General features: G+C 39.8%; 1 protein-coding gene across 14 annotated transcripts in view; it reads left to right on the top strand.

Moving 5' to 3' along the window:
• The window catches only part of BNS (bonsai), a 154,412-nt gene that overhangs the window by 103,478 nt on the left and 27,138 nt on the right, over positions 1-23,796 (top strand). For 10 of the 14 annotated variants that reach the window (XR_016266658.1, XR_016266657.1, XR_016266659.1 and 7 more), the window contains one exon: positions 21,767-21,843. The exons of the other annotated variants lie outside the window; for them this stretch is intronic. Coding sequence is in view for 7 of the 10 variants with exons in the window: in XM_089458373.1 (XP_089314499.1) it covers positions 21,767-21,837 (71 nt within the window). In the remaining 3 variants the exon portion in view is untranslated. The remainder of the gene's footprint in view (positions 1-21,766; positions 21,844-23,796) is intronic. 14 annotated transcript variants of the gene reach the window in all.

The following is a 23,796-nucleotide window of genomic DNA, read 5'->3' as shown; positions in this document are numbered from 1 at the left end:
TTCCCAACCCCTAGTGCGCAATGAATTGCCCTACCTTAAAAGGGGTATCCACTGCTATATCTCACACATCATGCTCTTACCCCTTGAGCCCCAAGCAGTTAATTAAAGAAAAATCATAAAAGGCGAAAGACATATAAAGAAGGGTGGAAAAATCAAGGCCGGGGCACCTCATGTACCATGATTGCTCCCTCTTATACATTATATACCCAAATGTGGGCTTTTCTTTTACTAGCTACCCTTGTACCCTAGCATGTGGCCCAGGGCTGCCCCTTTTCATTCCCTACTCCATTCATCTCTTTATCACATGCCACCACCTTTTAAAGGTTGTACCTTGGATATATTATCCCATTTAGAAGTAAAAACCACCTAATGGGATGCTTGGTTAACCCCATTTGGAGCTTGGAGATATTAACACATGCCAAAGCCCATTATGGAAGAGCATGCCATTATGAAGTTCCCACCTGTTGTCCATGGTTTGTTAGCTCTTTTACTCGATTTCCTTGATGGCTTGTTGTATTGGAAGGTCAGGTTATGCATTGGATCTTATCCAGGATTGCAGGTGTTCTCCATCTTGGGTTTGGTCTCCCTATACGAGGTCCTAACCCTCCAGAGGGCTACATTGGCACATGTAGGGTGTGTGTTGAGAGCCACGGGCCTCCACAACAGTAGACAACACTCCATGGATCCCCACAGATGTTCAAAGATTGCTCGAGATTCACCTATTGGACGAAGAACATGCACTTGGTTCATCTTTGCCCAGCCAACCCCACAATTGTACTATGCACTTGGCAGAAGACCAGGACTTGTATGCTAATGTGGCATCACTTACACCATCATCTGAGCCCTTACAAATGGTCTACAGGCATCTTCGACTTAGTTGGAGATCCATGAGATCACTTGTGCGCCCTCACAACCATTGGGAGCACCATCGGTTTATTATGTGGAGAACAAGGGGCCAACCTCTTGTCCATTACTTTTGGAAGTCCAATTCATCATTTTGGCACTTATGGACTTCATCAAGATTCAAACCTCTTAGAGAGCCCAATGACATGCATTATTGATTATTCAACCTATTGAGAGAAGTCTTATTTTGTTTATGAACTAGTTTGGTGGGCTTGTCACCAAAAGTTAGTTATTTGCAGATTATTTTTATTTGATGGGCTAATGTAGGCTCAAATTAGGTATTTCGAACTCCTAATGAGTGTATAAATATGAGAGACATGAATTCATTTTGTATCATCACTTGGATTGGATCATTCTCTCTCTTGAGAATTTCACATTTCCTTCTTAGTGGATGAAATTGGAGCATGGATGAATTTTGATGTTTGGATTGTATTTTCCTATCTTGGAGCTTCTCAATTGGCAAATGTATTGATCGTTGGATATTCTCTTACATGTAAATACAGTCTTGATGCTATTTTCTTTTACTTCGTCACATACATTGAGCATGGGATTTTCACTATTTTAGGGCTAATTGCTGCATGCATTTACTGCTTCATTGTGGAATTTTGTCTCTATATAGCATATCTCTATGTATGGGCCATGTTTGTTGTACGGATTTTCCTAGAGATCAAAGTTATCTTGACAAGCCATCTTGATTTGCGAACGAAGTATAAACACTTTAAGCTCACTCTCCTTTTTGCCCTAATGCTAAACGAAGTTGCCCTTAAAGCCTCTTTGAGCTAGAAAAGAAATTTACTCTCATAATTCTTCTTGACTCCATATCCCCAAAGGAATTAGACATTGATCCACCATAAGGTGATCACCTTAAAACCTCTTTTTCTTCAATTTTCCACGTTGGGCCACCTAGGGCATCATTTTCCCGACAAAGTAGCCATAGAAAAAGCTCGATCTCTTGTCCTCTACCGCGCTGGTGTGTCCTCAAGGTCTCCTCCAAATTTGAAGAAATTTTGACAGTGGGATTGCGAGGTATCCCAAGCTCTAGCCCCGAGACCGAACTTTGCCCTGGTGTTCCCTAGGCTAGTGCATCATAGGATTAATTTGGCACCTTTAAGTGGAAACTCTTGTTTTGATTCTTTCCCCTTCCTTGTTTAGGTTAAGATCATCATTGGTTGCTAATCTCTCTCCCCTTAACTTAACCTGGGTTCACTTGGTTCCGTGTGGTCCCATAACTTTGAAAAGTCAATTCTTCAAAAACCACTTGGGAAATCAAGTTCAATAAGGATTTTAGGGTTTTTGAAACTCCTTTACAATTCACACTCCTTAAACCTAGCCCTTAAATCTTCATCCCCTTCTCCTAGAGAGATTTGTACCTTGCTTAAGAAGCAAGCAAGTCTCATTCTTGAGTCTCACCTAAGAAAGGATTCCCGAGATGACTTCACACCCATCTTAGCTGATTTATCCTTCATAAGTGATTCTCTATATATCGGGTCTCCTCCCATCAGTGAAAGTCCGTAAAGAGTAGGAAGCTTTAGCTGTAGTGACAGTGGGCTTTAGCTTCATTGTTGCTCTTGACCTAGCAAGTGCCCCTTTAGGAGCTCCTGCTAGTTTGAGCGGTAACAAGGTTCTCTCAACTTAATGAGACTAAAAAGGAGGAAAAAGGTAAGAGAACTCTCATTCTTCGTGTGATGTGTTGGAGGAGAGCAAGGAGAAGAGGAGAGTTTGCTGGAGCAAGTAAGTGGCTGAGATAGCTAACTTACAGCAAAGAGACCCTACTACAGGATCGAATTTCACAGCTGGAAGAGGCACGCAGTTCTAAGAGGACTGAAGCACAGGGACACAAATCGATGAGGTTGAAGTAGCTTCCAACGCAGATTTTGAGGCAGAGGGGGGCAGGAACAGGCCCTAAATTTCTGTGGGATGCAGACTGAGAATCAGGCTGGAAATGCAGGCATCTTCAGCACTGAAATCAAGGAGGTTTCCTGCACAAAATTCAAGGGGAATCTGTCAGAACAGTGGCCCGAATTTTGAGGAAAAATTCTGGGCAGAGAGCACAAAATTCATTCTGTCAGAGGCTTGAATTTCAGAAGTCTGAGTGGCTGGAAAGAGGCACAAACTTCCAGGCAGTGATTGCTGTATAGGCACAAATTCCTAGGACAGTGGCACAAAAATCTGGGAGAGATAAGTACACTGTACTTTGTAATTTAATGCTGTAAAGATTCCTGAGAAAAGCAAATATAAAATCTCCTTCTAGACTGGTTTTCCCCTTGTGGGTTTTTCTAGGGTCAGAGTTGACCAAAAATAAGTGTCTCATTTATGTGTGAATGCTTGTCTTATTTTCTTATCAACTGTAAAGAAAAAGTGAAAGAAACGTAGTAGTCATCCTTTTTTGTTTCTCTCGTAATTTGCATTTAAGTTTTATATGCAATAAACCGTGGGTTGGGCATTAAACTTCTATGCAAAACCAATTGAGACTGGGGTGGGCTATCGCAGAACTGAGCTTCAGCAAAACCTTAAAAATTTCTACAAATGCTTTATTTTATATATATATATATATATATATTTAATTGACTAGCGGAATCGGCAACGGTGGTGGTATTGTACTCGTGTTACACGGGGTCGAATCCCACCGGCTGCCACTATAACCTCTAGGAAGAACCGCTCAGCCCGCAAGAATGGCCCTCGGGTAAGATGAGACTCGAACTCGTGACCTGCACAGCGGCACAGACGACTTAACAGATCGTCTGCTGGCCACGAGACCAAACCTCTGTGGGCTCTACAAATGCTTTATTCAATCTTATGTTACTACTAAAATATTTTAGATATATTTGTATCAATCCCATTGGCCGTTCTAGGATATTTAGGATCTAACTAAAATTCTTTTCTGTATTTTACTATTTTGTTTCTTGTAAGTATCTTTTAATGGTTTTTCTCTACTGTCATATCTCTTTTAACTTGTTTGGAACTCGTCAATCTTCAGTTGTCTTCTGATTGATCCATTGGAAGATGGGGCTCTATTATCATAGAGCTTCTTTATTCAAATGTTTGCTAGTTCTAAGCTTTATCTGTCTCTGGAAATTTGTTTTTGCAAAATTGTTCCGTCCTTTATCATTTTAAACTGGTTTGGAGTGATTCTAATGTTTTAATCCTTGGGGAAAAACACGAGGAAAGTATATTCACATAGGTTATACATTTTGTTTTTTCTATATCCCTCCATAGATTGTACAATTTCCTTTCCCTTTTACAAATGTTCTATTAGAGCCCACCATTCTTACTATAAAAATGCAGATCAATAACAGTAAACTGGCTGCTTTACAACCGCATGCCATATCACTGGTAAATGCTAGCAACTTAACAAAGCCACACATTGGAACCACATAATGAAACAATTGGTTTCCAAAATTATGAGATTCTTATCCTTCAATGACACCATAGGATGCTCTATTACCACAATTAAAATGCATGTCCAAGGACATCAATTCACAAAATCCTATAATGTGAAAAAGACAAACCAAACAAATAGCGTAAGCATGATTGCAGAAATACAAATGGAACACAAAGGTAGAGTATTAAACCATAAAGCATGGTAAACAATCTGAACACTCAAATATAGTAGTGATTGAATTTCACTGGTGCAAACCTATAGGAAGCACATTAAAATTTATATCACAATTAAGATATGGCCTGTGGCGGCATGCCATGGTAGGATAATTTTTAAAGTCCTTGAATTGCACCAAGGGAAGACAACCAGCAAAGCTAGAACCACATTATGGTAAACCACTTAAAAAATGTCACCTATCATGGATCTGATAGCGTCACATTACTGCAGACAAATATTGAAATTTATGGAAATCACAATGTGGAAAGAAGTTGGAGCCTCATTAAGTTTGGGAATGTAAACCCAACCATTGATACAATTGGTATTCTGATAAATCATCAACATTGAATTAGCACTAGTGCACTTGGGAGAGAGAAAGTCTGCTAAGGAGAGTGAGCCATAGCCATACTCAGGAGTGCAATAGAGAAGGCCCCCTAAGGTAAATAACTTTTGAAAAGTGACCTGCTTGAGTGGAGGATACTAATGAGGATTGGTGTATTTATAGGAGTCTATACACTATCAAAGAGGTAGGTGTAACACTAATAACTTTGATAGCATTATTTCCTTAAAAAATTGGCAATCTGTTCATAGTTGACTCATTTGGTAGATCATGCGGATACCCATGGATGTTGGTGAAGTTGCAAGGCCCATAGAAGTCACCCATGATGTCTTGATTTGGAGGATTGATGAAAAGCCGAAGGAGGTCAAGGAGAGCTTCCTGTTCTAGAAAATTTAAATGATCTCTAGAGTGTAACTTGTTTAACCAGCTCTTAGAACCTTTTTAGGATTGGGAGCGGGGTTAACCAGGCCACCAGTATTCCTTCTAGAGTATGTTCTTGTAAATGGATGAATAAGTGGAGTTGCTACTCAAACAAGAAACCAACCTAAATGTCCAGGTGCTAAATGTGAGAATGAACAAGATGAGAGGATTAGTGAGAGAAAAAAGGATAAGGTGATGAGAAGATGAAAATTGATGAGAGAAAGGTGCCAAAAAATGTTGTGGCATTGACGAGACAATGAATGAAGAATGAAAGATCACAAGATGATATGATGAAAGATGATGTCGTTGAAGTGCTGAGAACAAGTTAAACTTATCTCTGACAATGATGCCAAAAAATGTTGTGCTGTTTGATGAGCTAAATGGAGAAATGAGAGTACAATAATGATAATGTCGTTAACCCCGACAACAAGGCAAACTTGTCTCCGACAACGGCGCCAAAAAATGTTGTTGCCCGGATTGTACAGGCACCGTGACAATGCTCAGGACGAGGGCTGTCAGTCTGATCTTCGCCCAATCCGTTCTCGCTGTCTCCCAACAACAGGCTATGGGGGGTAGTCCCTATGGAATGAGATTAAGGAAAACAAGTTGGAAACCAACTTGTTTGGGAGACACGAATGAGTGGCCTTGCCGATTGGTTAAATTTGAGCAAGATTATTGATTAGATTAGATTTTAAAATATGAGACCAGTGCCTTAATGGAGTCACAAAGTCTTGCTTATAATAAAATGGAACCAAATGATTAGATGGACATCTGCTGTTTAAGATGATTGACTAACCTGAATGATATACAAACCTATGATCTATGTGTGATGCAAAGATCTTGGTTATCTTTTAATTAAATGCCTAATCTAGATGTAACCTTCCTTTAACTATTTTGAAGCTGAGCTCCAAAGTAGGTTGTGGGAAGGAGACCAACAGGAAGCAGGCCAGGGCCTGATTAACGATACCTTCTGTTTTGCTCCTATCACTGTGGCTTTGACGACTGCAAGGTCATCGTGTTAACCACCGAAGAGTTGCCGAGGCCCCTCAAGCTAAGTGAGAAGGGTTGCCCTATCTCTCTATCAACTTAGCTTATGCTAGGAGGTAAATTATTAATGCAATCTAAGCCTAATATGCATATGCAAGAGATTATGGCTGAGATTATCTTGAGTCAAGATTGCTTAAATTATTTAAGTACTTATGTGAAATTTATCTTAATGCAAGAGTACTTAACAATGTTGTGATGCAATCTTAAACAAGATAAGTGCTAAGAGATACACGTGTAAATTTTAAGTAACCAACTTATCCACCAATGATTATTAACACAAGATATTATGCCAATCAACAAGATCAATGTCAGATTATGAGTGCAAAGATGATATAATCCAATTTCAAATCTATGACAATTTATATCAGCAATGGAAATTCAGAAAATTCAGACTTTATCAACGTTATGACAGTAGTGAGGAAACCACTTCAAATCATGAAATTTGCCTTGGACACAAAACATAAAATTTCTCAATGACCAACAAATGTAAATTAACTTATTTAGCCCACTTAGTAAAGCTGTATTCAATGATATTTCAGATCTGATTGTTAGTTTACAACAATGTTTTAAAACTCGGACTCTGGTTCGGAAACAGCGGAGGGTCGTCGCTGACTTCGACTTCGACTCGGTATCGACTCAGCCAGTTTGATTTCAATGACTTGGTCGTTGTAAAAAATACATTAAATATTTTTTTTTTAATAAAAAACATAATTTTAAAGATTTTCATTCATGTTTCTAAACACAAAGCTTTAGAACATAGAGAGAGGACAACATATGATCAAAGTAGGCTCATGAATTTATCCATTATATCAAAATGGCACCTAGTGCACTGCCCAATACATACATGAATGGTGATACAGAGATCAAAACAAAAACACATAACCGAGGAGGCTAGAAATGGCCTCTACAACAAAGGTAAACTGTGAAACATCACTATTCACCAGTACTACTGGCTACTGCTAGAGGAGCCAACATCATCTGGCTCAGACTCTGAATCAAAGTCAGACAGGGAAACCCATGGCTCCTCCTCCTCATCATCTCCAACTGCAACTATAGAAGTGGTAGCACTAGTAGGCTGTGTAGCAACTGCATGCTGAGATAGACGAGATATGCGCTTCCATCGTTGTTGAGCAAAGGAAGCACCTGCAACTGAAGGACTTGGGGCTGGGCCTGAGGCTGGTACAAGTGGATCTGCATTCAACTGAACATTTTGTTCAAGTGATCCCTTCGTCAGTAAATCCAAATCAAGATCCTGATCAGAATCAAACTCTGCTGGATGACCCTCCACTACCCAATTTGATGTTGGATCAATACCTTCCAACACAATGGGATCTGAATCAGGTTTTTTGTTCAAGAATTGGTTGCGTCTGAGCCAGAGGTTGTATTGGACATAGACTAGATCATTTAACCATTTTTGTCCAAACGGTTTCTCTTCTTTGTGTGAATCCTCTCAAAGGCAAACCAATTGCGCTCACACCCAGTAGCACTGCAAGTTTGACTCAAAATACGAATTGCAAATTTATGCAATTGAGGACAATGGCTACCAAAAGCCTCCCACCATTGTGCAACAAAAAATATAGTAATGTAATGAGGTAGCTCAACAAATTATGTCCAATTTTCAAATTATAAACAATTTAAGAAAATAAGAATTTGAAAATTGAAATTTTTGTTTACCTGGCTCATCTGCTTCCCTTGCAATCTTTGCTAGGTTCTTGCCAAAGGTACCTGTGGCTTTGCTGAAACAAGTGCCTGTCGGTGTATCTCCAGCTGATCACTCTCCAATGGGATCATGCGATCAATGCAGTCAATCAATCCATCTCTAACCTCCCCACCCAAAGCTCTTGTCTCAAGAGCTTTATAATGATACCGTGGGTTCAAAAAATACCCAGCTTCTTGTATAGGGCGATCGAGTTGATTGTTTTGTTTTTCATCAATGATTGCCCAAATGGGCCCATACTTAGCCACTCTATCCTTGTATGCCCTCTTTATTTGCTCCTTTTCTTGATCCATAGCCTCATAAATGAAGCCCATAGCCAATCTTTCCCCATCCACCAACTGTAACACCTTAACCAGTGGCTCAGTAACCTTCACAATCTTTGCTGCCTTTTTCCAAAATATTTCTTCATTAACTTTCTATTTCAAATCTTTTCCATCTTGTTTGTTATACCACTGGCTTTGATTCCAATCATCTCTGGAAAACATATTTTGCAAGTTTCTATGTTGGGAAAGCATAGATTGCAATGTCAAAAAATGAGTTGCAAATCTAGTGATGGCAGGCCTAATAATATCTCTGCCCCCTGTGTGTCTCCTCATCAGGCTCAAAATCCATGAATGATTGTAGATAAATTTTGTTATGCTTTTGGCATGATTTACAGTGTTCTTGATCCAATCTAATTTGCCAATATCCTCAAGCTTGAGGTCCATGCAATGTGCAGCACATGGGGTAAAAAAGATGGTTTTGTGTTTTTCCTTTAACAGTTTACCAACAAGAACATAGTTAGAGGCATTATCTGTGATGACTTGAACAACATTAGCCACCCCCACCTCCTCAACAACCTCATCCAATCGCTAAAACAACAATTGTCCATCTTTCACCCTATCAGATGCATCAACTAATTTTAGAAACATGGTTCCTTGTGGGCAAAAGATAAGAAAGTTTATAATGGTACGGTTCCTTTGATCAGTTCATCCATCTGACATGATGGTACATCCTGTTTTTGCCCATGAGCTTTTGAAATCTTTCAAATACTCATTAATGGGGGAAATTTCTTTCTGCAAACGAGGCCCCCTTAACTCATGCATAGTAGGGCCTTTGAAGCCCTTTCTAGTAGCAAATATTGCATCAAACATAGGCTCGTAATATGATGAATGGGAAGCATTGAAGGGGATATCAACATCATACCACCATCTAGATATGTAATCACAAGCAGTCTCCCTCAATTCTTTCTTCCAATGGTCATCTAAAGTGGTCTGCAAAGTTGTACTAGCTTGAGGACCATGTGCATCTGATGGAGAGGAGGGTGTGACAGTGAAATAACTTTTGATATTCATATCACCTTTCTTTTTCATTTTACCCTTACCCTTTTATTCTTGCATAGACTCCAAAGAGGGAGGAACATAAGGGAAGGGGTTGGATGCATTAGTACAAGGGATAGAAGAAGAGCCCTCAAAATCAAAATGGGGGTTGGTAGCTATCATTTGTTGTATACTCCTCTTCCTCCCAATTTCAACCTCTATTTTTTTTTCCTAGCTTTTTCTTCTTGAAACTTCTCAAAGCTATTTAACAACTCCTTCCTAATCTCCCCAATTTGTGGTGATTCACATGGAGTAATTTGGCCCCTAATACCTGCCAAGTGTTGTTTCAGCCTATGAATGCCCCCAAGACCCTCCTTAATTTTTCTATGGCAAAATTTGTAATGAATTTGATTATCAACCATTTCAACATATGCTCAACCAACATCTTTCACTCTAGGAGCCATTTTTTGACTTGAAAATGAAAGGAAAAAAAATATGAAAATGAAAAAAAAATAATAGCATTGCTTCAATGTTTATTTCTTTTAAAAAAGACACTCTTTTCAATTTCCAGATTTGCACAAAAAAATAAATAAGCAAAAACAAATTTTAGAAGTGAAAAAAAATACCTCTAGGCACAAACCGCCTCCTCAATGCTGCTCCAATGGCTACCCAAGAAGCTCCTCACTGCTGCTCCAATGCTTGCCCAAGACTCCTCACTGCTGCTCCAAAAACAAACTCCACATCTCTTCACAAACTCCTCACAAATTCTCACACATGCAATGAGATAGCTGTGAGGAAATGAGAGGGGTTGGGTAGCTTTTATAGGATTTGGGAGAGGTAAATGGACCTCAAAATAACCCTAAGCCAAATTAGAATTGTCTGTGGGGTCCTTTTCCCCACAAAAAAATTCCGCATGCCACTTTTTAGCGACAGTGATCGAGCCAGCTGAGTTAGCTCAGGCTCGGACGACCTAGCTTGGTTGTTACCGAGCCGGCAGAGTCGGTCACCAGCTTGGTCGGCTCAGTAACAAGCCAGCCAGCTAAACTGTTTCGGCCACCGAGCCGACCTGACCAAGCACTAGCTCGGTTGTTTCAGTTTCGAGCCAGCCCTTTCGTAAAACATTGGTTTACAGCGGTAAACAACGATAGATCAACAAGCTAAAGATGCCAAAAATAGATGGTCAATTTGCCCAAAAATAGTAAAAATGCACTAGAACTCAAAAAATTCAATTTTTAGGGTTTTTAGGAAGTATGATTTAGAAATTTCAAAACTGATAAATTTATCACAGCAGTAAATTAGTCACAAATCAGCAGGCATAAAATATTGAAGATGATGCCCAAAATGTCTGAAAATAGTAAGTTTTTGCTGGAAACTAAAAATTCAAAATTTCTGATCCTTATGAAGTATATGCTTCAAAAATACTTTAGACTGAATTTCATAGTTATGCAGTAAATTCTAGCAAACTAAAATGTTAGATCTAGGTCAAATTAGAGATGCCCAAGTGGGCCAAAACTTGTGGAAATTCAGATTTTGCAATTCTAATTGATTTTGACCAATTAAAATGTGGTTTTAGGGCTTAGATATTAATGATTTTACTGCTGTAACAAAATTGAAGCAAAACAAGGGTTTAGAGGTCAAACCCTAGGCTCAAGGCCTTTAAAATGTCACGGTTGAAATTCGTTGAAATTTTGGGATCACATTGCCGCTTGAAAAATATGAATTTTGAGACCTTAAGCCTGCAAAACCGCCAAGTATTTAGCTTTAAAACTTCAGATTAGGGTTTCAGGTCAATTTAGGGCAAATGAGGCTAAGAAAATGGAGAACAAGGTTAAGGGAGACAAATTTGTGGGAATAAGAGGGCTAAGATGATAGATTGGGGCCCAAGGATGAAGAATAAAGCCTCGAAGAAGTAACACTATGCCCAATGAGGCTAGCGTTGGAGGTATGGAGGGTTTAGAGGCCTAAGAAGAGCCCTAAGGCCTATGGCCTACGGTGTAAATGTTAAAATTGGCAACTAGGGCCAAAATTCATGTGGATCACCTGATTTATGGCTTCTGATATTTTTCCTAGATTCCTCTCATCGAGAGGTGTAGGATTGATCTAAAGATCATCCAATTCCGATAAGTATTTATGGAGATATGAATTTATTTTGATTATGGACAAATTGTTAAGGTCGGCCAGCAAACTTATGTAGGCTCAGAAGCCCAACAGTCATGTCTATTCACCCTCAACATTTGCATATAAATACAAGGAGCCTCCTCCTCATTTGAACAACTCATTCACTCATCTTCCCTTTCTCTCTCTCACAGGTGTGGCTGAAAGGAAGACGTCCTAGGGCAAGGAAGACGCAGAAAGGACGCTAGGGCAACAAGTCATCTCTTTGACCAGTGTTGACCAAGCATTGACCATCCAAAGTGCGGATTGGGTGTGGTTGACTGTCCTAGGCAGGCCACAATTTTTGGCACGAAAACCGAGGTGATCTGACCTCTGGTTTGACCGATGTTGACTGCCCTAGTTTAGGGCTGCAAGTTGACTTCATAAATCTGCAAATTGACTGTACTTTTGGGGCTGTTCAAGGGCCGTTTCTTTATGCTGTTCAAGGACAACTTGACCAGAAATTGACCAAGCATTTTAGAGGTCAATTTCAACTAGTTTGACCAAGTTTGACTTTGCTGATCTAGGGTTTGCTGCTGCTGATATAAAATTACAGAATTCAGATTTTGTACTATTTTTCTCTGCTGAACTATTGAAGATAAAAGAAGATTTGATCAAAGGGTTTCCCCGCATTGGGGTTTGTGTCTGGCTAGCCGCCACATCTTGTGTCTCTTGTCTTGGCTTGTTTTCCGTTGATCATTTAATGTTCTATCTGCACTTTACTTAATGTATATGTGATTGCTAATCTGTGGGTAATAAGAAGAAAAAAAGTAAACTGCTCTAAGCATAGAACATACCATAATTTAACATGGTATCAGAGCTGAGGTGAAGACAAAGCCCAAGCAAGAGCAAGAGCAAGAGCAATCACCGAAGAGAAGGTTGGCAAGGCTATCTTAAAAAAAACATGGGGTCCTCAACACACTTCCCTGCTGAAGACAAACTCTGTGAGAAGTCTGATTATCATGGATGGAAGATATCTCTTGATCTAACATTAGAAGAACAGGAAGTGTTGGACCATGTGAGAGGTAGAATTGTTGAGCCTCCATCAAATACATCCGCTGCTGCTAGGAACAAATGGACCAAGGGAGAAGTCAAAGCAAGGAAGATCATCCGAGACTCTATCTACAAGTGCTTGGTGGCCTATGTTTCCGAGCTGAACACCTCCAAGGAAATCTACGATAGATTGGTGAGTTTATTTAAAGTTAATGATGCAAATCAAGTCTTGTTTCTTAGAAATAAGCTGAAGGAAATTAAGAAGGGCAAAGATGAGAGTATGCAAGCATATTTCTTAAGGATCACCGAGATCAAGAACAATCTCCTATCTATTGGGGAAGTAATTCCTGACAGGGAAATGACACTCACAACTCTTGGAGGACTGCCATCTGAATGGTATATATTCAGGACTACTCTTCTCAACAATAACGTAATTCCTGGATTTGAGGAATTAATGGCCAGATGCATTCAAGAAGAAACGAGGATGGAAGAGCAAGAAATGCCCATACTTAAAGGTCATCCCTCTGCCTTTTCTTCTCATACTAAAAGAAGAAATAATTTCGGGGCTAAATTCAAAGGAAAGGCTGGACCAAAGGGTGGAAGAAAAGGACGATGTTACAATTGCAATAAAACGGGTCACTATGCAAGGGAGTGCCCTGATAAGAGGGACTCAGACCGAGACGATGATCAAAATCCCTCTCAAGGCAATCAAAGGAATGGCAGGTCAAATGGCAGAGGTAAAAGAAGTGCCAGAAATCAAGGAAGAGGACAACCATTCAAGAAGGCAAGAAATTCCAGGTATGAATCTAACACTGTTAACAATAAGCAAGATGAATATTATCTGCCAGTCACTCTATCTACCACTGCTCCCCCTGACTCGCTGGGAAATTGGCTTATTGATAGTGGTGCCTCAAGGCACTTCACTGGTTACAAAGAAGCTCTCTATAATTTGGTAGAGAAGGAAACCAACCTGGAAATTGTTCTTGGAGATAATTCAAAATACCCCGTGAAAGGCGTAGGAAATGTCAATCTTCAATTGAATCAGGGTAATACCATCCACTTACAAGATGTATTATATGTACCTGATCTCAAAAAGAACCTGGTGTCCATTTCGGCAATGGAAGACAAAGGCTACAAGGTGGCCTTTAGCGATGGCAAGATACGTGTATGGAAAAAGAACTTTAAAGATGCTTTTACTCTTGGGTTTTGAGTTGATTCATTATATCAAGTCGGAGGTAGTCCGCTGGGTGTCATGTCTTGCGACACATCTCTTCAGTTCGAACTATGGCATCGGAGGTTTGCTCACCTTCATTATAAAGCTCTACCCGATGTAAGAAAAATGGTGACTGGGATGCCCGAGTTCAGATTAGAGCAAGAAGGTGTATGTCCAGGATGTGCCGAAGGAAAGCTCAAAAGGGGACCATTCCCCTCAAGCCAAGCAATACCTCCGATATATTGTAGTTGGTTCACTCAGACATATCTGGTATGATGCCTGTGAACTCCTTGGGAGGATATTTATATTACATCACTTTTATAGATGATTATTCTCGCAAGACTTGGATATACTTCTTGAAAAAGAAGGATGAAGTGTTCTCTTGGTTTCGACACTTCAAAGCCTTGATCGAGAATCAAACCGAAAAGAAGATCAAGACTTTAAGGACTGATAATGGGACTGAATATGAATCCAATGAGTTTCATGACTTTTGCAAAGACTCTGACATTAAGAGGGAGACTACTACACCATATACTCCTGAGCAGAATGGTGTGGCGGAAAGGAAGAATCGTACAATTGTGGAAGTTGTCCGTGCTATGCTCCATGATCAAAGACTTTCGAAGTTTCTATGGGCCGAAATACTGTCGTATATGTACAAAACCGATGCCTTCATCAAGCATTGGGTTCCAAGACTCCCGAAGAAATGTTCACCGGTAAGAAACCTGACGTATCTCATTTTAGAATTTTTGGAAGCCCTGTATATTTTTATGTGCCTAAAGAGAAAAGGAATAAATTGGGTGCATTTGGAAAGAAAGGAATCTTCATGGGCTATAGCGAAAATACTAAGGGCTATAGAATCTATGTAGCTGGTCAAAGGGGAGTCGAAATTAGTCATGGTGTCACCTTTGACGAAGATATGGCTCTTAGCAAAGTAGACAATCTTCCTACTTTAAGGGGATCTAAAGAAACTGACACCGGGGAACCAAAGGAAAAGGAAGATGAGACGATGCCCGATGTGGAGGAACCTATGGATCCTATTGATCCTCCTTTGCAAGAGCCTTCCTCTTCTAGGAAGAGGCCTTCATGGCTTAGGGGGACACTTGATGATGCTGAAGGACACATTGCACCCCGAGGAACCTTCCGTGAAAGTAAGAAGCCAAACAGGTATCAGGGATACCTAACCATCATGAGCACGATCATCCAAAATGAGCCTTCGTCATTCACAGATGCCGTCAAGCATCAAGTATGGAAGGATGCTATGACCGAGGAATATGAGTCCATTATGAAAAATGATGTTTGGGATGTGGTCCCTAGACCCCAGGACAAAGCAGTTGTCACTTCAAAATGGCTTTACAAGATAAAGCATGCAGTTGATGGAAGTGCGGAAAAGTATAAGGCTCGTTTTATCGCTCGTGGCTTCTCCCAAAAGGAAGGTATAGACTATGACGAGATATTTGCACCTGTTGCCCGATATACCACCATCCGCTCGATCATAGCCCTTGCTGCTTCGCAAGGATGTAACCTACATCAGATGGATGTCAAGATTGCGTTCTTACATGGTTCGATCAAAGAGGAGGTCTATGTGGAGCAACCCGAAGGATTTGAGATTTATGATTGAGAATCTCATGTGTGCAGGTTGAAGAAGGCCCTCTATGGGCTAAAGCAAGCACCCCGAGCATGGTATGAAAGGATCGATAGCTACTTGATGAAGCTGGGATTCACTAGGAGTGAAGCCGACCCTAACCTTTACTTTAAGGTTATAGATGACAAGCCTCTCATATTGGTGCTATATGTTGATGACCTCTTTCTAATAGGTGCAGACCCTCTCATTCACGAATCTAAGAGGGAGCTGGCTTCTAAGTTCGAGATGAAAGACCTAGGACTTATGCACTATTTCCTAGGACTGGAAGTCTGGCAGAAACCAGAGGAGATTTTCCTATCAAAAGGAAAATATGTGGTGAAGATATTGGAGAGATTCGGCATGGTGGATTGCAAGCCCGTAACTACCTTGATGGAGCTTGACTTCAAGAAGTTAAGCGGTAGTGCTACCAGACCTGTTTTACGAAATGCTACCGAGTATCGTCAACTTGTCAGAGCAATAATGTTTTTGGTGAACTTCCATCTGGATATATGCTTTGCAGTCAACACGTTGAGTCAACATATGGTTGAGCCTCACCACTCACATTGGATTGGTGCCAAGAATCTGTTGAGATATCTTCGTGGCACAATCACTCATGGGTTGAGATACACTGGTGGAGATGTGAGACTACTTGGGTATACTGATGCTGATTGGGAAGGAAGTGTGGTGGATCGAAAGAGCACTTCCGGGTGCTGTTTCTCTTTGGGATCTGCCTCGATATCCTGGATGAGCAAGAAGCAGAAGTCGGTGGCTTTGAGCACCGCGGAGGCAGAGTACATTGCTGCTAGCATGGCCTCCTGTGAAGCAGTCTGGCTGCGAAAGCTCTTCAGTGAGATGTTTGGATTTACATTGGATACCACCGTGATCCTGTGTGACAACCAGAGCAGGATCCATTTATCAAAGAATACCGTATTTCATGATTGCTCCAAGCATATCGATATCAGGTACCACCATATTCGAGATATGGTGCAGCGAGGAGCAATAAGGCTCCAACATATTGGTACAGATGAACAAGTCGCCAACATTTTGACAAAGCCCCTAGGAAAGGTCAAATTCCTGACTTTCCGAGAACGACTTGGTGTTGTTCAGAGACCCTCTTATGAGGGTTGAGTATGATGTATTGAGATTTGGGAGCTCCAGGGGGGGGCGCGGGTACTTCTTGGAGCAACATGTGGCCACAGGGCGACTCACCATCCCCTGGTGGTGCACTATGTACAGGGTAAAGGTTCAACCTTCCCCTGTGACACCCCGTGGTGATTGTGGAACAGGATGATTAGTTCTCCTGTGGGCCAGGATGATTTGTTCTCTATGGCGACTGTGGAACAGGATGATTAGTTCTCCTGTAGCCCAGGATGATTAGTTCTCCGTGGCATCCACTAGACAGGATGATTCATTCTCCTGTGGACAGGATGATTAGTTCTCCTATTGAGGCATCCTACCAATGCAGTCTGGGACTCATGGGAAGTACCTCTCATCTGATCAATGAGCAGGGAAATGAGGATAGGGACCATAGTATTACTATCGATGGATGCATCGCTGTGTCTACCGTACTCCCTATGCTAGGATGACCTCCATTGATCTGGGATCAATGATACTGATCTGGGATCAGTGAGAGTGGTTCACACTCTGAGACTGACTTCGGGTCAGTGGAGGATGGTATGATACATCCTCGATCATTTCTTATTCTTCATAGTTCAAGCAGAGCAAAGTAGAGCAAAGCAAAGCAGAGCAGAGCAGAGCGGGGTCAAGCTGTACATGACAGTGCATTTGATGGATGGATAGTAGCGACGTCTGACAAATTGCAGATGAAGTTCTCCCTAGTTGAGAGGGAGTGTTAAAATTGGCAACTAGGGCCAAACTCCATGTGGATCACCTTATTTATGGCTTCTAATATTTTTCCTAGATTCCTCTCATCGAGAGGTGTAGGATTGATCTAAAGATCATCTGATTCCGATAAGTATTTATGGATATATGAATTTATTTTGATTATGGACAAATTGTCAAGGTCGGCCAATAAACTTATGTAGGCTCAGAAGCCCAACAGTCACGTCTATTCACCCTCAACGCTTGCATATAAATACAAGGAGCCTCCTCCTCAATTGAACAACTCATTCGCTCATCTTCCCTCTCTCTCTCTCACATGTGTGGCTGAAAGGAAGACGTCCTAGGGCAAGGAAGACGCAGAAAGAAGGACGCTAGGGCAACAGGTCATCTCTTTGACTAGCGTTGACCAAGCGTTGACCATCCAGAAGTGCGGATTGGGTGTGTTTGACTCTCCTAGGCAGGCCACAATTTTTGGCACGAAAACTGAGGTGATCTGACCTCTGGTTTGACCGATGTTGACTGCCCTAGTTTAGGGTTGCAAGTTGACTTCAGAAATATGCAAATTGACTATACTTTTGGGGCTATTCAAGGGCTATTTCTTCAGGCTGTTCAAGGACAAGTTGACCGGAAATTGACCAAGCATTTTAGAGGTCAATTTCAACTAGTTTGACCAAGTTTGAATTTGCTGATCTAGGGTTTGCTGCTGCTAATATAAAATTTTAGAATTCAGATTTTGTACTATTTCTCTCTGCTCAACTATTGAAGATAAAAGAAGATTTGATCAAAGGGTTTCCCTGCATTGGCGTTTGTCCCTGGCTAGCCACTACATCTTGTGTCTCTTATCTTGGCTTGTTTTCTGTTGATCATTTAATGTTCTATCTGCACTTTACTTAATGTATATGTGATTGCTAATCTGTGGGTAATAAGAAGAAAAATAAGTAAACTGCTCTAAGCATAGAACATACCATAATTTAACATTAAAGGCCAAGGAGAGGGAGCTGCAAGCCCTTAGAGGGTTGCGACCTAGGAAGAGAGGGGGAAGAGGGCTGAGGAGGGAGGCTGAGTTAGGACAGAGGAGAGAGGAAGGCCAAGGGAGGAGGGCCGAGAGGGAAGGAGTCTGAGGGAGGGGAGGGAAAGAGGAAAAGAGGAGGCCACAAGGCCTTTTGGGCCTGCGGCAAGGGTAAACAAGGGAAGCCGCTACCCCTAAGGGTCACGACTAGCCTTGGGAGGGCTAGAAACTAAGACGTTGGAGGGAGAAAGACTGATGTTGAGGCCTAGGAAGGTAGAACCAGGGCTAGTTGCCCTGAAAAGTTTGAAACCCTTGTTCCAAATTTTTTTATGCGTCAACTCTTTGATTTTCTGAAAATTCTTCAGTGGAAACCCTACAAAAAATTCCAAGAGACTAGATCTTACCCCCAAGGGCCTAGATCTAGCTCTTCTTCCACTTAGCTCCTTGATCTAACCTACAAAAATAATATTTACAACACCCAAACCCCAAATATATGCAAAATGAATCTAAAAATATCAAACCAAGTTAGAAAAAATAATTCACAATTTAAATTAAAAAATTAATTTTGTAAATATACATGGGTTTTTAAAATAGATTTTGAAAAAATATTTTTTATGATATTTTTTCTTTGAAAGAATGGTTAAAACGCTTCAGAAATATTAATGTTCGCTATAGCCCAAGCGAAGATTCAATCCACCATATAAAAAAACTAGAGATCCAAGCAAAGTAACCCTTGCCGACAGTCTGTTAACTTGGAGACGAAGGATTGAGTACCTGCACACGTTATGTATTATCTCAAAATAATAATATAAAACACCACATAGGAAGTCCGTAGTCAATACATACCACAAATCAGCGACAAGAACACCTCGAGTTGCACCCCAAAGTCTTTTATTATAGTAGAAAAAATAGTTCCCAGTGGGACAATAGTTTACAAAATGCTTCAACAACAATTCTAGCCAGAGATCAAGATGACTAGAGACTCAACTGACTCTCTAATTTATAGATGAATCCTCCAAATGGAAAAATAACGGCTAGTTTCTTTGATCCTTGTCAAAATAATCTTGGTTGTTGATAAACACTTCAAGATCTTTTAATCTTGGCCCTTGATTTTTTATTTTTGAAGAATTTTCGAATTTATCATTTAATTCTATTTTAATGAGCTCAAAATAAATTATTTTGAGCTAATTTTCTCATAAATTTGACTTTGACTTAATCACCAAGGTCCAAGGTTCCATTTTTTTTCTTGAAAAAGACAATATTTTCTTGGTGGAGGACCTTTAAAAATTGACTCTTTTAAGACCCATGAACTTTTCCATTTGGAGAATTTATTTTCCTAAGACATTTTAACTAGACTCTAATTAATTAATTTTCCGGCTTAGGATAAGTTTATTTTCCCAGAAAAATTAATTAATTTACACATGAAGGGATTTAATTATTTTTCCAACCCTCTAATACATATGATTTTTCATTTACAAGACTCAAAGAGGGAATACACATTTGGCTTAGACCCTCGAGACACATAACCCATCTGCGACTCAATATGATCTAGTAAACCAAGTGATTTGTAATAAAATAATTAAGCCAATTAGTTTAAATTATTCCCAAACCACTTTTATGTTAGACTCGACTAAAACACTAATATATGACAATAGATTTCACCCTAGCTTTGGGGGTTTCAGCTGGAGGGAAAAACTCTTCTGATTAGTCGTGTCGAAAACACAGGGAGCGAGTGAAGTTAAAAAACCTCCTAGGATGGAATTCGTCATCAAATTATAGGCTTACCTAGGTTGTTGCATAGACTCAAGGTTTTACTAAGATCATTTACAATATATAACTTGCAGAATCGGATGACCATGACACATGGACTGCTGATATGTGATCCGATCCTTGTTGAAAAAGTTGGTACTTTTGCTTCCCTAGAACTTTGACAATTTGAGTGCAACAGGTACCAACATAAGGTCCACCTTTTTGTTGGTTTGAGTGATGTGGTATATAGAAAAATTGGGTCTAGCTCTTGGAACATGAAGGGCATCTCTAAATTTGGCAGTGTCAATGTTGACTTTTGTAACTTGGGTAGGTAGTTTTGTGTAGGCCTAAGTGTCTAGACTTGCGGAAGTTGCCTAATTGACCCTTAACTTTAGCAATTGTTTTATTATTAAAGTGATTCATTTTTATAAGATAAAGTGAGTTGATCTAATGAAATGCAAAGGTTACCTGTGTTGGTGAATTACATGAATATCAACTGTTGATCTCAAGTGAGGTGAGAGCTAATCTCAACCGTCAATCACATCGGAGATTAGGGTTGTGGATTTAGTCAGTAACTCAAACTTATAAAGGGAAGTCTAGGCTAATGGAGAAGACACACAAAACATCTTGAGGACAAGACACAGTGAGAGTTAGATCACATTGATTGAGTGGAGAAGGAATTCCATTCAAGTGTGTTGGGTTCGAGGAAGGTGCAAGGGGCACCAAGGGAGAACCAGATCAACCAACAAGATTTGCAGAGGGCTTGATCATCTAGATCAGTTCCAGGTTCTTGTTGTATGTATTTTCCTTAGTGAGCCATTTTCCCAAGAACATAGCCCTTGTAAGTTCTGCTTTTAATGTATGAAGGACTGATTTGAAGGGTAGAAATCTTGTATACATGTGATTGTGAGATTGTTGTTTAAGTTTTCTTCCGCAACTTATTTCATTTGTATTAAAATCCCAACGATGTTATTGTTCAGTAGATCTAATCTGCTAGGAAGTAATTAACCAGGTGTTGGGGTTAGAAATTAACAGCCAATAATGTCATCGCCACAAACCAAAATTTGTAAAGTCAACTTATCTCCAATGCCTTATTTCTCTCTAAAATAACTCATAGACATTTATATTTTAATAAAATTACTGTATTTAGGCACTCAAATAATGATCAAATTGGTGTTAGCCATTGAAGTTTAGTTGAATTGGACCATTCATCAGATAGATGTCAAAGTGCCTCTTGAACAGAGATTTTTAAGAGGAAATGGCCATGTGACAGTCTCGACTCTTGTGCAAAAAAGGGAAAAGAGCATCTAGTGTGTAAGATGAACAAGGCACTATATGGGCTCAAACAAGCTTTTGGAGGTTGGTATGCAGAAATTGTTGAAATTTCAGATAGCAGCGGTCGGTATTTTTCATTAAAAATCATGAAGAAAATTTATTTTGTCAACCCTACAAGTCGGCCTCACAAATTCTTCAAGTCGGCCCTACTTAGGGCTAATTAGCCCACATCAAACTTATATAAATTGGGCAATCAATGATATTCATTTGAGACGTCTCACAAGAAAGTTTGTTCTGCAATTCTAAGCGAGTTTCCACACGTGTGAATATCAGAAGGAAGGTTAATTGAAGCTGCGTTGACTTATTCTTGAAGCTACTTTGACCGTGTTTGTTTTGGGTACATTGGCATTTGGTTTGGATCTCTGTTTTGATCATTTGGAAGGCCGAAGATTTCAGTGTTTATTGATCTCTGTTGACTGAAGATTCTGCTCATACTTATTGGCACGTTGATCTGTGTTGACCACATCTCTGGGCTGCTGGTTTGGCCGAAATTTTTGACTATTTTGTTGACTGTTCTGTTGCCATCTCAGAGCTGAATTTTGGCTACCTCAGTCATCTCAGGACAGAATCTCGGCCTCTTTGTGCAGACTACTTTCATTGAACAGAAGTTGACTTTCTCTCTCCTATTGACTGGCTTTGACTGGGACTCTATTAAGATCAAATTTGGATTTATTGGAATATTCTTGATGTACTTTTGATGGACAAAATATCTCTCACATAAGGAAAGAATTTTGGTTGGGTTTTCCCCTTGTGGGTTTTGCCCTAACTGTGAGCCTAATTCTTGGTGTCTCCTGTCTACTGTTCATTGTTTACTGCTCTTATCAAAGAATTGAATGATTGAAGTTTTTCATGTATAGCTACTTGATGATTGAAGTGTAAAGAAAGAATTGATTGCATCATTAGTAGTTATCAACTGTGAAAAACAATTCTAGCCCTAGCCTAGCCTCACTAGAATTTCAACAGAAATAGATGAACCCTTAAAAGTGAATGGGTTTAAAACAAGTCCATATCCAAAATTATACATAAAAATCAAAGGCGATGATAAAATTGTGAACATGGTTTTGTATGACGAGAATCTGATCTTTACAAGTAAAATACCAAGATGATTGAAGAACTAAAAGGTGAGTTGCATAAAGCCTTTAAAATGGCATTTTGGGGCCTGCTTCATTGTTGTTTAGGAAGTATGGCAAATGGTTAAAAACATCTCCATGTCCCAACTTATGTATGCATATTGATATATCTGGCTCGCAGGCTGTTGGATATACTCTTGGTGTTATAGTGGCAGCTGGAATATTTGATCCTGGGCCTTGCCCAGATTACTCCAATGTGTTACTGATTCACCTTGGTTTAAAAAATAAAAATTATGCATATGAGGTACTGAAAAGGTTTAAGATAGTCAATTCAAAGATAAGGGGCTATATTTATGCATGTATGGATATACAACAACCGGGAATAATGCTAAAAATGTATATATTAAACTGTGATGTGAAAGTTAACTATTCCTATTGCATTAATCTTTCAAATAGCTGAACTCAGTCTGTAAGAACGAAGAGGAATCTTTACAATAAGTCAAACTCCCATAGAATATATTCATTTTGTTTCATTGGACATCTCCTTTTGATTGGATTGATAGCTTCTTGTAGTTCTAATATCATATTTTATGCATATTGATCAAATAGTTGTGGGAAGATGGAAGTTCTCTAGCCCCCTAGATATGATTTTTATGTGGCCTTTTTTGAGGAAGACATGATCAGAAATTCTTCTTATTTGGCCTCGTTGTACTGATTATTTATAAACTAGTATCTTCTCTCCCAGAAATTCTTTTGTATGAACTGATATCCTGTTCATACAAATTCCACTTAATTGATTTCAAAGGTTACATGGTTACAAACAACTAGAAGAGATTGGACTAATGAAAGGGTGGAAATTCTCAACCCTCTTGGAATATGCATCGTGATGAGTTCCATTTTGTAAGAAAACATCTTATTGGTAGTTCCTAGTGGCCATTCTTTATAAACTAGGCCTCTTTCTGCAAGGGAATTTTGCTGGGTAGACTAAATTTGTTATTCAAAATATCATGTTGCTCTTTTGATTAAATTAAATGTGTGCAATTAAAAAAGAGATGGCTGTCACAACATGCACTCTTTTAGATTCTTCCTTCACCGTAGCTAGATTGTTCATGGCAAGCTGAGGTAAAGTAAAATGTTGCAAGAATGTTTGCCTTCCCGGATCAAGTGGAGGCTTGCCTAAGCATTCCTGTCGATCAACCCCAGCAAAACTACTCATTTCCAGGAAACATTACATAGTAACACTACATAGACATGAGAGTACAACGTACTCATTTCGAGACCACAAGGTGGACATTGAGCAAACACGGATTAAACACCTTTCATTCTTATGATCATAGGGGGATGACCCCGTCAAATCATACAAATGAAACCCTAAATTCTGAGGAAGTTCTAGAAATATGTGTTATGAACTCTTGTTGCATGTAGCTTCATAAGATGGAGTCTTGCATAAGAACACACGTGGAGGTTGGAGTTGGGAGATCAGAGGTGCT

The sequence above is a fragment of the Pinus tabuliformis genome, chromosome 7 (assembly GCF_031772625.1).
Source record: "Pinus tabuliformis cultivar Carrire ecotype Pingquan chromosome 7, CPIR1, whole genome shotgun sequence".
Taxonomy (NCBI): Eukaryota; Viridiplantae; Streptophyta; class Pinopsida; order Pinales; family Pinaceae; genus Pinus; species Pinus tabuliformis.
The sequence above is the reverse complement of the archived record's forward strand: the minus strand, read 5'-3'. Positions and strand labels throughout refer to the sequence as shown.